The following is a 15,152-nucleotide window of genomic DNA, read 5'->3' on the forward strand; positions in this document are numbered from 1 at the left end:
ACAGGAAATCCAAGGGCTGGAGGGCGACAACCACCCACCCCATGGCCTTCTCACGTCACACGGAGAGTCCGGAACGACTCCTAGAAGCCTAGACCCTTCCACACAGCCTCATTTCTGGCCTCCCCATCCTAAAGTGAGAATTTGAGAGCCAGGGGAACGTCTGGCTGAAATCTGAGGTGGAAATAGGGGCGAGAAGCTCTGAGGAAAGCCCGAAGTCTGTGGAGAGACTAGAAGGCGGCAAGTTGGAGGCCCAGGTGTGCCTCACTTCACGACAGCGGGAGGCTGTGGACACTTACCTCTGTCCACCCCTGGGCCCCTGAGGCTCAGAGTCTGCACGTCCCACCTGACCTGGTATGTCCAGGGTTTGAGCGCATGCCCATAGCCGCCCTCCCCATCTTCTTCCCTCTGAGGGGCAGCCCAGCCTTCTGCCCTGCCCAAACCCTGGGCCAGGGGAACTGCCCCACCCCCAGGCACCGTTCCAGGTCTAAACAGACGCCACTTCCCCAACCCTTAGTTACCTTCTAGGGTGACTCCAGCCAGTGGCCCTGGTGGAGGGAGCTGCCTCACAAGGGAGCCTGGGGCAGAGTCCAGGGCCCTGGAGTCCTGCACCCCGGGGCCCACGCAGTCTCCACCTGCCTGTCCATCCCTGAGTCCTCCCACAGAATTAGCTGAGTCAGGGGCACGGAGGGGCCTCCAGGTTTTATTAGGGATACGGCAGAAGCAGAGGCTGGAAGCAGAGCAGCCGCGTTTTTAACAACAGATAAATTAACCGCAGTGCGGGGATGGTGGTGGTGGGGGGGTGGCGCGGGCGGGTGGAGATTGGGCCAGGTGCTTTAATATATAAAAAAAAAACCAACAAAACAGACAGACAAATGGGCCCCAAAGACATGGGGCAGGAGAGGGCAGCACCATCCAGACAGCGGGGAGGGCCAGGGCAGACAGAGAGAAGGCAACTTGACCCCTCGCCCCTGAACTCCACCAGCACGGGGCTTCTGAGGCAGGGGAGCTGCCAGGGTGGGTGGAGATGGCACGGCTGGTGGGCAGGAAGCCCAGCACCACAAGATGGCTCAGCCTGAAGTGGGAGCTGGGGGCCGGGACACAGCGGCCTTGAACCCCCAGTCCCGCAGAGGAAGAGCCTTACTCTGGGTGAGAGAAGGGACCAAGGGTGGGGTCTCTCCCTGAGCTGAGAGCGGTCATCTCCTCCACAGCAGCGGCGGGCAGTGGGGTGTGCCGGGGACCCCCTTCACCTTCTTGTCCATCTACCTCCTTGGTCCCTTCAGGGAGGGGCCCCACGGGCCCCGAGGGGGCGGGGCGTGAGGCGAGCCGGCCCAGTCCGCGGTCTCCGACGCCAGAGCGGGGCGTGGCCGCTGCAACCGCTCAGCCCTGACTCCCGCAGGAGGACAGCGAGTCATAGAGTGAGTCACTGAGAGACTCTGAGGTCTCCAGCCCCGGGGGACCCCCACTGGCCACTCTCCCTTCTTCGCCCACGTCCGATGTGCTGGGGGTGCGGCTACCCCCAAACGCTGGGCCCTGGGGCGCAGGGGCTGGGCGGCTGGGCTCCAGGCTCCGCTTTCCGTCCACGTCCACGGGCAGGGCCTGGGGAAGGAGGGAAGGCTCGGGAGGAAGCTCCTCTCACCCCTCCCCGCCTGAGAGGCTCTGCCCACCTGACGGGGGCGCTGCAGAGGAAGCAGGCTGGAGGCGCGACTGAGCACAGCCCTACAGTCCCACCAAGGTTCCGGAAGGGAGAGAAGCCCTTTCCCCAAGAGGGGTGTGAGAAGGCGGGGGGAGGGGGTGGGCTGCCCACTCAGTCCTCCTCCCGGACAGGGCTGTGCCTCACCCCACGTCATCCCCTCCTGCCCTCCACTGCTGTTCCCTTTTCCCCTTCGGCCATGCTCACCATGGGGGTCCTGGGCAGCCCCTCCAGTTGTCGGGGCGGGCATAGGAAAGGGTCAGAGGAGCCGCTGGCTGCCCTCGCGTTGGGGAAGGTCCAGTTCTTGGCCAGCTGGACAGGAGCAGGAGGGCCAGGGTCTTCACAAGGATCTATCCGGGGACAAGGGGAAGATGGGTGGTGGGTGGAGCTCCCAGAGAGGCCCACCCCCCTGCCCAGGCACTCACCGTGGGGACAGGTCTGATGGCCCCGGTGGCCCGGAGCAGCGGTGAGCAGGGCGGGGAAGGCCGGCATGCTGGGGTGCCGCCCGCTCACCAGCAGCTCCTCTATGCCAGGCACCTCACGCTCCAGTGTGTGGGCACGGCGGGGGACTTTGGTAAGGGGTGGGGGCCGAGCTGGGGGCACCCCGGCCGGGGGCTCCAGCCGTGGTGGCTTGGTCTTGGGAAGATTCTTACTGGGGGTCCCACTGCTGCCATGGTCTGGGGGCGGGAAGGTCCCAATGCCACTGTCCAGAGTTCGAGTCAAAGAGCCACAGGCTGGGGAGGGGAGGGGAAGTCAGGGATGTGAAGCTGCAGGCGGCTCAGCCCCTCTGCTTTCTTCCGGCTTTCTGCCCCTGCCCAGGTTCCACCCATGGTCAGGGCCCCCTCCTGGCCCCACTGGCTCAGTCATCCCTGCCTGCCCTGCCCCACCTCCCCTAGTCCTGGGGAAGAGGGCAGGGCAGGTACCCTATGAGGCAGGGAGGGATTTATTCCTGTGCAGCCCCAGTGCCCACTGATGCTTGGCACCAAGATGCTATAGGGCCTGGCACCTGCTGTGGTGACAGGAAGGAGTAAAGCGAGCAGGGGGTAAGGGGCAGGTCCCAGCCTTGGCCCAGACTTGGCCCTTGACCCTGCTGACCTGTGAAATGTGAGGTGGGCACTGGCTCAGCCAGACTGTCCTCTGAGGGCATCTCTTCCCGCCTCCCCGGCTCGCTGCTTGGCTGTACAGGGTACAGGAGACCTCAGAGCCCATTCCTCCTCCACCCTAATCCCCTCCATCAGGATCCCTGGAGTATGGGTCTGAGAGTCCTGGCAACCTGCCAGCCCTCAGGAGGCCCTCTCCCCTCCCCATTCTCCTCGGAGACCAGAAAGGCATCCAGCAGCTTCCAGGCCCCAGGGAAGGGGAGCCCTCCAGGCGGTAAGAGACCTGGCAGGGCCACAGAGCCAGGCCCTCCACCCAGCCCCCGCCCCAGGAACTTACCTTCCCAGGAGGTTTCCCACAGCCCTGAAGAGGGCCCACCAGGCCATTTCGGGGCCCACAGGCCGGCCAGGGGTTCTTGGGGTCAGAGGACACTGGCTGGAAATCACCATACTCAGGTTTGGGCTCCCGCCAGCTCTTGGGGGGCAGTTCCTTGCCATCCACCCTAGGGGCGGCAGTGCAGATTGCCGTGAGGGAGGCCCGGGCCCACTCACACATTCTGGCCTCCCTCCCTCCAATGGTGCTGGGCCTAGCGAGGCACCCACTGCCCCCTGCCCCTGGGGAAGGGGACATATCCCTGGTGGCTTCCCACATCAACCTCTCCTGACACCAGGAACAGGCCAAGACCCCAGGGAAAACTCCAGAGGATCAGCAGGGGCAGGGTATATGGGAGAACTCCCCCAAAGCTACCCAGGGTCAAGCCTAGAGACCTCTCCGACAATGTCTGCCGGTAGAGAGCAGACGCGGTCACATCCTGGTCCACATGTGACACACCCTGCCTACCCCAGCTGACTTTGAGCGCACTTGCTGTCCAAACCACACCCTACTTGGAGCCCGATTCCTGAGGACATTCTGCCTTACCTGGCCCAGACACAGCAACCCCAAGATGGGGGAGCCCCTTCCCTAAACCACAGCTCCCTTTGCTGAGTCTGTGGCAGGTGCCAAAGGGCAAGATGGGAAGGGAGCCCTCCTTTTTCTACAGGATAGAAAACACCGGAGGGAGAAGACCTGCATCAACCCAGTTAGGTACTAGCACTCCCTTAACTACTGCATGCTGCACCTCAGACAGGCTGCCTCATCTGACTCAAGACAATCCAAGAAAATGTGGACTGTTAACTCTTCTCAAATGAGAAACTGGGTCTCAGCAAGTTGAATGTCAGCCAGCCAGAGAGGAGGGGAGCTGGGGCACAAACCCCTTGCTCCTTGTTCGAGGCCCCAGTCTCTCCTCTGGGCCAGGCCATTAACCCTCAGGATGCTTTGGTGCCATTTCATTTGACCTCCTACACCCTTTGACCTCTGGGAAGCCCCAGGTCCTGGGAAAGGCAGTCCCAACCCCAGGGATGCCCGTGTAGGGAAAAGGGCCCCCAGCCACCAAGCCCCAGGCTCTCACCTGTTGAGCAGCTGCTGCATGAAGGTGTCCGCACCCTGGTACATGCCGGCCAGCTGGCCCTGCACCTGCCCCAGGCCTGCACTGGGCCCCGGCGCTGGTCCCCCGGGCCGTGGCCGGGCCCTGCTGCTCAGGTAGGCCTTCTCCTCCTCCAGTGCCCGGCGCAGGTCTTCTGCCTTAGCCATCAGCTTGGAGATGTTGAGGCTCTCGGCCTCCAGCTTCCGGGCTTCAATCTTGACCTCCTTCCGGAGCGGGGAGCCCCCGCCAGCCCCTTCCTTGCCCTTGGCGGCCTCTGTGCGGCGGTTCAGCGCTGGCAGCTTGCTCTTCTTAAGGCCGAACCAGCTGGCGATGCTGCTAGTGTTGCGGTGCTTGGCCTCGGTGCCGGGGGCCCGCTCCTGGCCCTGGAGCCGCAGCATGTTCTCCTCGATGCCCTTCATCACCTTCTCCTCAATGGCCGAGTGTGGGGCCCGCCCCTCAGGGCCTGGGCCTGGGTCGGCAGGGCCAGGCGCTGGGGGTGTGGGCTGGGCCGTAGTGCCGCCGCAGTCTGCCCAGGGTGGGCCCTTCCCCTTGTCAGGCCTGGGGGGCTCCTTGGTGGCTGGTGGGGCCACAGGTCGGGGCACCACCTTGGTGGGCGACTTAGAAGGCAGCTTTGTCGGGCTGCCGTGGGGACTCTTATTGGGCTTGCCGAGGCTGGGGGCTGAGGTTGGCACTTTGGCAGGGGTGCGGGGTACCTGGGGGCACAGGGCCCCTGCCAGCCGGCTCTTGGCCAGCTCCACTTTGGTGAGGCAGCTCCTTGGTGAGACAGGCTCCAGGTCCACCCGGGCCCCCATGGAGTGGGAAGAGTAGACTCGGGACCCAGGGTCCCCCAGGAGCCCAGATTCCTGTTGCTTCAGGCTGCTTGTGCCTAAGGCCACGGCCCCCCGCAGGGCCCCCTTGGCTTCTGGCTGCTCAGGGGGCCTGGAGGCAGAGGGCGCTGTGTCTCCAGTGCTCTCCCCTGACTTCCCTCCTCCCCGGGCCTTCTCGGTGCCAGGCCTAGCTGGCACCCCATTCTTTTCTGGGCCCTGGGGCCCCTCGGGGCCAGTCTTCAGTTTCCCCAGGGCTGCTAGTCTGTCCCGCAGAGGTGTGTAGCCAGGATCCCCATGTCGCCGGGCCGGCCCTTGGCCAGGTTTCTTGGACGAGCTGCCTGGGGTCCTGCGGCCAGGGTGGGGAGACTCCGAGCCTGCCTTGTCCAAACTCTTCTCCTGGGCACTCTCATAGGGGCAGGATTCTGGGTGGCAGGGGCTGGAGGGGACTCCAGGGCTTCTGAGGACCTCAGGGGCCCGTGGCACCTCCAGAGTTAGTTGTGGGTAGGTGGGCACCTGCAGCGGGGATGGAGGTGGCTCTGGGGAAGGCCCCCTATAGGTGCTCCGGGAAAGGTCCAGAATGTTCTCGTAGCAAGGAGACACCACTGGTCCCGGGGAAAGCGTAGTGGACAAGGCTGGCTGGGGAGGTCTGAGCTGTGCAGAATCTGGGGTTGTGGGGCAGGGTGACGGGCTGGTGGGCAGGCCCTGCGCCCCCTCTGGGGACAGCTCTCCTCCGCCCAGACCCCTGCGGGCCGGCAGCGGGGAGGGGCTGCCGTCTGAGCCACTGTTCCGACAGGGGATTCGGGAGTTCCGGGGGAGCTGGGGGCTGAGCTGGGGGCCCCCTGGGCTGGGTACCTTCTCTGAGGCTGGAGGCAGCTTTAGAAACTTGAGACCTCTGGCTGGAGAGGGCAGAAGGGGTCCTTGGGCTTCCCCGGGAGAAGGGGGGCCAATTTGGAGCTTGCTTTTCACCTGAGATGAGGAGTGGGGGTGGCCAGACCGTGAGCCCAGGGGGGCGTCCCCTGCACCCATGAACACGCTGAGGAAGGGGAGGGGCCCCTGGCCCTCTGAGGTAGCACCAAAGCCCGGCCTGTGGGCCTCCGGGGTACCCGCTCCCCAAGCTGACTTGGGGAGGCCTTTGGACTTGGACAGCTGTGGGGGCCCCTGGTCTGGGGAGGATGGCTGCCTGGGACCCGGCTGGTCCCCGCCGAGTGGGCAAGCAGCCCCGGCCAAGAAGGCCTGTAGGTAAGACTCTGTGTCCTCAAGGAGCTGGCCCAGGTTCAACTGTTTGCGGGCCAGGGCCCCGAGCAGGGTGTCAGGGCTGGGTGCCTCGCTGGGGTCACCTGCCTCATCAGAAGAGGAGGAGGAGCTGCTGCCTGGGGCACAGGGTGGCCTGGAACCGGTGCCCTGGGCCTGTGGGGAGCCCCTACTAGGGCCCCAGGGCCGCCCAGCACTGTCTTCCTCCCCTGGGCCCCCTAAGAGGCGCTCCCAGTGCAGCAGGCCTCCCAGGCTACCAGGACCTAGTAGCAGGCAGGGGGCCCAGGGAGAGGGTTCAGGCTGAGGTGGGCCACATAGCTCGCCATTGATGGGCTCTGGGGAGCCGGAACCCTCGCCTGGAGGCGGCCAGGGGGTGGCAGGTGAGCACAGAAGCAAGGGGTCAGTCTCTTCCAAGGCTCTCAGCACCTCCAGGATCTGGGCTTTCTTTCGAAGGAACGGGGATAGGGCCTCCAGCGCTGGGGGTGGGGCGGCCGGGGGTCCTGGGCCTCCTGGCCGCAGCTGCTGCTCCCAACACACCTTGGGGGAGAAATGGCATGAGGAGGAGATCGTGTGCAGGCCAGGGACCCGAGCGGGCATAACTGAGTATGCCAGGAACAGAGCTGGCCTGGTTTGTCTGTGTCCCCAAAAGGAACTGATAGCTTCTGGGATATGTTGGAAAGCTTCCTCAAGAGTCTCTGAGTCCTGGTTACCCCAAATGTCCTTCCTGGCACACCTGGGGTTGGGTGGGCACCCACCTCCCTTTCTGTTTATCTCTGCACCACTTCCTACCAGTATTTGCGGGTTAGCAGGGCTGACCACCTACAACCCTGGTGTTTGCTACGTTTGCCCCAGGAGAGGGAGGCCTGTCCATTTCTCAGTCTCCAGAAAGAACACAGACTCAAGAAAGGGATGTGATGTGGCCAAGTCCTAAGTCAGTTGCTGCAGGCAAGCCCGGGCCTCCTCAGGTCAGGCAGCTGTCCTGCTGCGCTGATCCCCGTGGAGAAGCAGACTGGGAATGACTCCATTGCAAACCCTCTCCTGCTTCTCCCAGGCCCCTTCTTAGGCCCCATCTAGTCTGGTACAGTGGTTAACTACATGGGCTCTGGAGCCAGATTGTACGGGTTCAAGACCCAGGTCCACTGCTTAACTAGTTACATGACTTTCAGCAAGTTATTTAATCTCTAAGCTTCATTGTATCACCTGTAAAATAGGATGGTGATTATATTTAATCTCACAAAATAAGATAAATGAAACCAGATATGCAAAAGAATGAATGAATAATAGTTCTGGACTGGGATAAATAAATATGTGTATGATTATAAATTTAAGCCAAAAATTACCAAAAAAAAAAAGATAAATGAGATCCAGGTGTCCAGTACAGTGCCTGGCACAGACTAAGAGCTCAGGAAGTATTAACTGTGAGTCTGACTGCTGTACTATAACGCTTTTGCTCGCAAGACCAGTGGCTGGGGGTGGGGATCTGTTTTTCTTGGTACGAGGCTGACAGCTGAGGGCTCACACCCAGCCTGGACAAGAATCTGTGTGCCCGGAAGCAGCCCTTCCCCTGGGACTCATTAGGAAACAGCCGTGGAGCACCGGCTGACGAGCCCGGAGCCAGCGGAGCCACAGACCACAGTGCCCAGCGCTCCTACCTCTCTCTGCCCAGTACAGCGCCCCAGAGGCAGCGAGGTGGCCGGTCCCTCAGCGGAGCTCAGGGAGGGGGTGGCTGGTGGCTCTGAAGGCAGCTGGAGTGGGGCGAGTGGGATCTGCAGGGGAGAGGCGAGGTTAGCACAGGTGCTGTCCGTCCCAGGTCCCTACTCCCACAGGAAGCTATGGCTTCCCATCCAGGGGCAGGGAAACATTCTTCCAAGTCTGCTCCTTCGGTGACGTCTCCTGGCCCAAGGTGTGGCTCTCACCACATGGTCAGAGGAGCCTCGGGAGACCACAGCACAGGTAGACTAAAGAAGTGCAAGCCCAGGTGGCCGGGAGGTGGGACAGGGTAGGGAGATCTGGAGAAAGAGGAGTGCCCCTGGGCCAGCAGGCAGTGGCAGGCCTAACCCGGGTGTCCAGCGAGCCTCCAGGACCCTCTGCTTTTCTGAGGGGCCTCCTCCCTGATTACAGAGAGGGTGAGCCTCGAGGCCCCTTCCTGTTCTGACTACCCGTGACCCAGCATCCACAGGGTTGGCTGAGACTAACGGAAGAGGCATTTGTTACTGGGTCCTGGAAAAGAGATGGTGGGAGTTATCACTTCTGTCTCCCCTGAATGGCCTCATGTGAAATCTCTGCTCTGAGGATTACAAAAGTAGTATTATTTTTGCCTGCACCACACGGCATGTGGGGTCTTAATTCCCCAACCAGGGATCACACCTACGCCCCCTGCAGTGGAAGAGCAGAGTCCTAACCACTTAATCATGGATCACTTCTCTCTCATTCCCCTTCTGCTAGGCATCTCGACTAGATACAAGTCAGCTTTAACTCTCCCCGTGTCATTCTCCATGGCTGTTAAATCCTGTCTCTGCCTCCCCTCCAGCCTGGCCAGCTGCAGCCGCTCCTGCGGCCCACGATCCTCAAACCTCTGGCCTGGACGCTGCTCAGCATTTCAGTCTCTCTGACCTGGCTGGGTGGCTTTTCAATCTCCTGTGCACAAGGCAGCCTAAAGCATCTTTTTCTTCTTTGTCTAAAGCATCTCTGTGCTCATAGCCTCCTCTGCCTGCCCACTGCCTCCAGAGACAAGTCTGAACCCCTCTGCCGGCATTCCGGCCGGGCCTGCTGGTTCTTCCCTGATGCCATCCCTAGCTCTCTCTCACTCACTCTTTACACATCCTTCGCTCAAGTCCAGCTAAACAACTCTTGGCTCCCTAGGATTCCCTGCTCTGTTCCTTCCACAGGGAACCCCATCTCCCAGACCCCTACTGCAGTCTTTTAAAACCTCCCATCCATCAGGGCCCAGGTCTGACGTCGCCTCCTTCAAGGAACCCTCCCCATCCCATCTCTGATGGCCTCTCTGCCCCTTGGGCTCTTGGTCAGCAGTGTCACACTCTGTAGCCCTGCCTTAGTGTCTAGCAGCCCCAGCTCTCAGCGGTTACGTTCGCTCTGCACAGGCCACAGCTCTGTCCAATTCCATACCTGTTGGCAAAGGCACTGCTCACAGGGAGAGCTTAATTAGCATTTGCTCAATGGAGCTTCCATCCTAGCAAAGCACAACTTGGAAATAACATTAATAATGACAACTAGTCGCCAGTCACTGACTATCTACTACGGGCCAAGCACTAGATATTATCTCATTTAATCCTTACAACAACCTGCAATACAGGTATTTTTATCCCCATTTACAAGGGAAAAAACTTGTGGTTTGTGTGGTTAAATAATTTACCCAAGGTCGCACAGCTAAGAATTAGCTAAGTTAGGGACCCAACCCAAGTTTATCTGAGGCCAAGGTTCATGCTCTTTCCATTATGTCATGTTACTTCTGGGGAAGATAAATCTATGGTCCCAAACCCCAAAATTCATTTAAAAATTCCCAGTTCAAATCCCAGAATTCATTGAAGTAAAAAACAAACGATTTCAGGATGATCTACACCTCTGTTATCATCAGTCACTGAGAAGGGTATGGACAACAGGGTAAGCTTGGCTGGTGTGGGTCAGGCCTCTGGGGATTCCTGGGTCAACCCTACAGCAGGGACAGACCCAGGGCAGGGGGAGCTGCAGAGTCACTACCGCTGATTCACCCAGGTCTGCACTGGCCTGGTGAGACAGGGGCTGCAGAAAGGCCATGGCGGTGAGACGCTTCCTCTGCCAGGGGTCAGGTTTCCCAGAGAGCTGAGGGCATCCTGCTCAGGATCTGGGGGCCAAGAGCTGCCTGGTTTGCATCACAGACACACAAATTCAGACATACACACAAGGTGTTTCTCTTCTTGTCAAGGTCGGGGTGGGTTGGCGGTGGGCTGGTTGACCTCAGAACCCACCGTTCACCTCAGGTACCTGGAGCTGCTCCTGATCCACCCAGGTCTCACCCCATCCTTGGGGCTTCCTGACAGAGTGGACCCCAAGTGACAGCTTAACTGAGCCCAGGACTCATTCCCAGTAGCCTCCTGCTTCTCCTGGGTAAGGCAGGTTTCAGGGCTAGAAGCAGGGACAGCGTCTGCAGCCATGCTTGGGTCATTGGGTGAGCACATGCAGCTAGGCATGCGCAGAGTCATCCGGGTGAAGTGCCTTTCCTGACCTCTCTGTGACACCAAGCACTGGGTGCCTTACACCCGGCCCCACCCCTGCCCCTGGCCAAGAAGAAGGCAACGCAGTGGCCAAAGGGGCCCCTTGGGAGCTCGAAATAATTGCATTTTCAGCCTCCACCCATCTGAGGGCGGAGGAAGCAAGGACCTTCTCTGTCAACAAGAAGGGATACCATCCAGCTGGGCGGGGAGCACCTGGGAGGTGGGGGAGAGCCAAGCTTAAGGGAACTCAGGAAGTTTCCCCCTCATCTAAGGCTTAGATCTATCAGGCTCGGTCGGCCTGCCCTGGATGGCCACAGCCCCCAGAATGGAGGGCAATGGCTGACGGCCTACTTCTGTAGGTGTCTGGGAGAAGAGAGGGTGATGATATTGACAGGGCTGGGGGGAGGCAGGAAGCCGAGATGTGAGGAAGGAAGGAGAATCTCTTGTGCCCACCTGAGGGAGGGAGCCTGCTGTGAGCTGAAGTTTCTGCTGAAACAGGGCGCTCAGCATCTGGTTCTGCCGTTCCAGGTCAAATACCCTCTTCTTCAGCTTGATGCATTCCTCCCGCAGGTCCTGCCACCCCCGGGAGGTGGAGGAAGACAAAGAGAGGATGGTGGGGAGAGGGAGAGTGGTATGAGCACAGTCGCCTTCATCAGAGCAGCGGGCACTCCTGCTGGGCATGCCCTTCTCTTGCAACCTCCTTCTATGAGGGAGCTGACCCTGCCTATGTTTATGGCTATCACATCTTCTGGGGATGGTACATTTTCTAACGTTTACCACCCCTGGTCAGAGGTAATTCCGTTCCATTTGGCAACTTTCACAATCCTGGAGCCAATCCCCTGCCTCTTAGAAAGCACATGTCAAAGAAGGGCCCATATAAGGCAGAGGAAGACCTGGGGGTCAGAGTGGCCCACGTGTCAAGAAATTACCCACACTACTTGAGTAAACATTTAGATGTCACCTTATGCTTACAACATCAACACTGCTATCAGGGCTATCGAAACATGGAGAAACTAGCTGGGCCCAGGATAACAGAAGGATTCAAGCCCAAATCAAAGTTACCATAGCTCAGAGACTTGGCCTTACCTAGCCAGGTAGAACAGTATGGACTGTCCAAGACAGAGAAAGGGGACTTCACTGGAGGACCAAGATGCCATTTCCACCCTCCTCTATTCCCTATCTAAGCAGGTACAGGGGTCCACAGGAAGGACCTCCCCTGCTGTACCCAGGGCCTCCTCCCAGGGCATCTGGGCTCAGGGCAGAGGGTGAGAACATCTCTTGTGGCCTTTTACCTTTTGGTTCAGCAGCGCCTGCACCACATGGTTGGCAACCTGGGGACAGAAAGGCAGAGCTGAGGAAGAGCTGTCAGCCAACCCAGCCTCTGCCTGGAATCGACAAGCTATCCTCCCCGTGGGGAGCATCAGTTCCACAGACCTCGTCCAGACAGCGCTCGTAGGTCTCCCGCTGGTTTTCATTGGCCTGGGCGAGTGCCGAGTTCTCTGCCTGCAGGAAGGAGGAGGAGGGCAAATAGGAGGCTAAGGGATCATTCTTCCCCTGGGCAAGTCCCTCTTGGGGAAGGGGAGGCAAGGAGTCTACTAGCTCTACCCCTGCCCCAGCTCTTGGCTCTGGTCTGATTCTGCCAGGGGGAGGCCTGCAGCCCAGGGCATGAAGAAGGCAGAGCTGAGATGGCTGGTTTTTTGTTACCCCAACTTCAGTCAGTGAGGCTGCAGGGGCTGGGGAGACACAGCAACCAGGAGGACCGAAGGTGGGAGGTGCCAAAAGTAACCCTTATTTCCCTGGGGAGAGGGCAGAGGAGCCTGGAGGGAGGAGGGCGGGTCTTAGGAATGTGGTAAAAGGCCTAGTTTAAGGATCCATGTCTTTGTCCCTCAACTCCTGAGACCCTTCTTTCTGTGGCCTCTGCGGCCACCCCCTTCCTAGAGCAGGGGCATGAAAGCAGGGGAGAAGAGGAGTAAAGAAGGGAGACATTCAGGGGGTTAGGATGGCCCCACCCTTGCGCACGCCTCTTGTCCTGAGCTGGCACACAGGCTGCAGAGCGAAGAGCAAGGAAAGGGGTTCTCAGAGGGGCTCTGCTAAAGAAACGTTCAGCTCTGCTCCAGCCTGGCAAAGCGGCCTGAGAGGAAGGTCCCCCCACACCCCAGAACCCACCCAAGCGCCCCAGGACTCTGGCCAGCCCTGCTGCCCCCCGCCGCCCCGTGGCCCACCTCCAGCTCCCGCAGCCGGTGCAGGAGCTCCTGGCAGGTGCCCGGCTCCACGCTGCCCTCACCACCCTCTCCTGGCTTTGGGTTTCCAGGGCTCCCGGCCGGCTGGTCCATGGCCTCCGACATCAGGCCCTGGGGACAAGTGAGAGAAGCCCCGGCAGGCTACTCCAGGGCACGGGGAGGTGAGCGGAGGAGGAGGAGGACAGAGACGAACGTTGTCAGTATTCTCGGAGTTTGGATCAGTGTGACCCCCGTGCCACGGACACTGTAACAACTCAGGGTCAGGCTAAGACTCCTGCTCATGGGACAGACACATAGACACACTCTTCCCATCTCAAGAACAGAGACCATTGTTTTATAAAACCCTGTAATTGCTCTCGCCCTCTCACAGGTCACACAGACACTGGCCAGGAGCCAAGAAACCTGAATTCTCCGCTGACGCTGGCCTCAGACTGGCGCCCGGTATCCTCTCAGGCAGAGTGGGAGGTGGTCTGCATGCCTCCAAGACTCCCTGCTTGCAGCGAGGCCCCGGGGGACCAGCCTCTGTGCACGCGGGGCCCTCCGCAGGGGTCTCTTGACACCTACCCCCCTACCGCTTGGCCAGCTCCTTCCTATTCATTCTCCAGGGCCCCCACTCCAAGGCCGGGTCAGGTACTGCTCCCGCACGGCTCTGTGACTGTCCCCCAAGACTGTCAGCTCTGCGAGGGCAGGGACACTGTCTTCACTTCACTGTCCACACTCACACTTCTTGGTGTGATACGTGGCGTATAAGAGACAGACTGACAGCTGTACAGACTAGTGTGTCACTGCCTGAGCACACAGAGCCAGGGTTCTGACCTGTATCGCATTATGTGATCCCCACCCCCCCCGCCCCCAAACTGTTGCCATAGTGACTGGCTTTACCTGACTAGTCTTCACCTTCCATTTGAGTTTCAATTTCTCAGCTAGAGGAAAGTACTCATTTCCTTCCTCTGCACAAATATTGTAGAAATTTCCAGTAGATGGGAAACCCTTCCTAACATAAAAGGTTGGAGGCCCCCAGTCTACCACCAACTACTTGCCTCCCTGACCCACTGCAGCTCCCACAAAAGGGGCTTAGCACTTTTGGACCAAGGAAGAGAGGAGCTCTCGGCAGCTACCAGGCCTCTGAATGCTCTTCCCTCCCGTGGGGCACAGGGGCGGCCTCTCCCACCCCAGCCCTCCTCCTCCAGTCCCCACCATCAGCGTGCACAGTCTCCACAGCCTCTCACCTGTCTCTGCCTTCTCACCCAGGCTGGCACACTCATGCAAGCAGCCAGAATGGTCACCTTGCCTGTGGAGACACAGAGGGAGACGATGTCAGCCGTGCATTTATTGGGTTCCTGCTGCCTGGCATCCTGGGCCATAGGGATAAACAAGCCAGAGAAAGCCCTGCCTTTATGAGGCTCCCATTCTATTGGGGGAGGCAGGTAATACCAGATAGACCAATGAACAGACATCAGGCTCCAAGAAGGCTCTGGAGGTGACAGCAAGGCAGAGACCTGAATGAAGGCTGGATGAAATCCTGGAATGGGAAAAGCATTCCAGGCAGAGGAAAGAGCCAGTGCAAACGTCTCCAGCTCTCAGCCAGAGGGGAATGAACAGCCACACAGCCCTTCCAAAATTCTTCTTTAATCCTCATAACCACAAAGGGAATTAAGTGCTATTATCCACACCTATATGTGAGATGAGGAAACTGAGGCACAGGAAGCTACACCCACATACCCAGAGTGCATCCTGTGTGCTGGCACTTTCTCATGCATCATCAATCGCATCTGATTCTCCTATCGACCTTGTAAAAGGAGGGCAAGGCGGGGGTGCCAGCCTGGTCTGAAGCAGGCTCCAGAGGCAAAGGATGCCGCCCACATCATATGGCAGGTTCACAAAGCACAGTGGACGGGCCTGGGTCCCCCCTTCCTATGCAGCCTCTCTGTACACACACGTGGTACTGTGTGCTCCGTATAGTTAGTCCCAGTGCTCTCGGAGCTTTGCAGTTAGAGAGATCTGGGTTAGAATCTGACTCTGCAAAATCTGTTTCCTCACCTGTATAATGGGGATCAGAATACTTAGTCCAAAGGGTTGTTGGAGCATGAAGTGAGATAACGTATGTCGAGTGTCTTGCATGGACTCAATAAATGGAGGCTTTTCACGTTTTGGAGCCCACTGCTACTTCAGCGGTTCACCTGCAAGTGGACTCTTGAGTCCCAGGCCCCTCACCCTGGGGGTCTGAGCAGGAGGGTCTCCTGAAGATGTGAGGTGCTGCCCCTCTGCCCTGCCCTCAGGGGCCTCCTCCTCTCCAACCCCCTCCCTGCCAGCCCTCCAGCTGCAGGGCCAGCCCAGTCCTCATTCTTCTCTGCCTGATACCCTAGAAAGAGA

General features: G+C 59.5%; 1 protein-coding gene across 12 annotated transcripts in view; it reads right to left on the minus strand.

Moving 5' to 3' along the window:
• Positions 1-680: 680 nt before the first annotated feature.
• The window catches only part of NCKAP5L (NCK associated protein 5 like), a 30,632-nt gene continuing 16,160 nt past the window's right edge, over positions 681-15,152 (minus strand). For 3 of the 12 annotated variants that reach the window (XM_082352342.1, XM_082352343.1, XM_082352344.1), the window contains exons 2-12: positions 14,009-14,070; positions 12,762-12,890; positions 11,974-12,042; positions 11,832-11,870; positions 10,993-11,112; positions 7,981-8,094; positions 4,236-6,865; positions 3,128-3,290; positions 2,786-2,867; positions 1,898-2,424; positions 681-1,596 (exon numbers count right to left, since the gene is read on the minus strand). In XM_082352342.1, coding sequence (XP_082208468.1) covers positions 1,378-1,596; positions 1,898-2,424; positions 2,786-2,867; positions 3,128-3,290; positions 4,236-6,865; positions 7,981-8,094; positions 10,993-11,112; positions 11,832-11,870; positions 11,974-12,042; positions 12,762-12,890; positions 14,009-14,044 — 4,128 coding nt within the window. In that variant the 5' untranslated portion in view covers positions 14,045-14,070 and the 3' untranslated portion in view covers positions 681-1,377. Of the gene's footprint in view, positions 1,597-1,897; positions 2,425-2,785; positions 2,868-3,127; positions 3,291-4,235; positions 6,866-7,980; positions 8,095-10,992; positions 11,113-11,831; positions 11,871-11,973; positions 12,043-12,761; positions 12,921-14,008; positions 14,071-15,152 lie in introns of those variants that run through there. The other 9 variants (XM_082352337.1, XM_082352340.1, XM_082352341.1 and 6 more) reach the window with 7 other exon arrangements.

The sequence above is a fragment of the Balaenoptera borealis genome (assembly GCF_965194805.1).
Source record: "Balaenoptera borealis genome assembly, chromosome: 13".
NCBI lineage: Eukaryota > Metazoa > Chordata > Mammalia > Artiodactyla > Balaenopteridae > Balaenoptera > Balaenoptera borealis.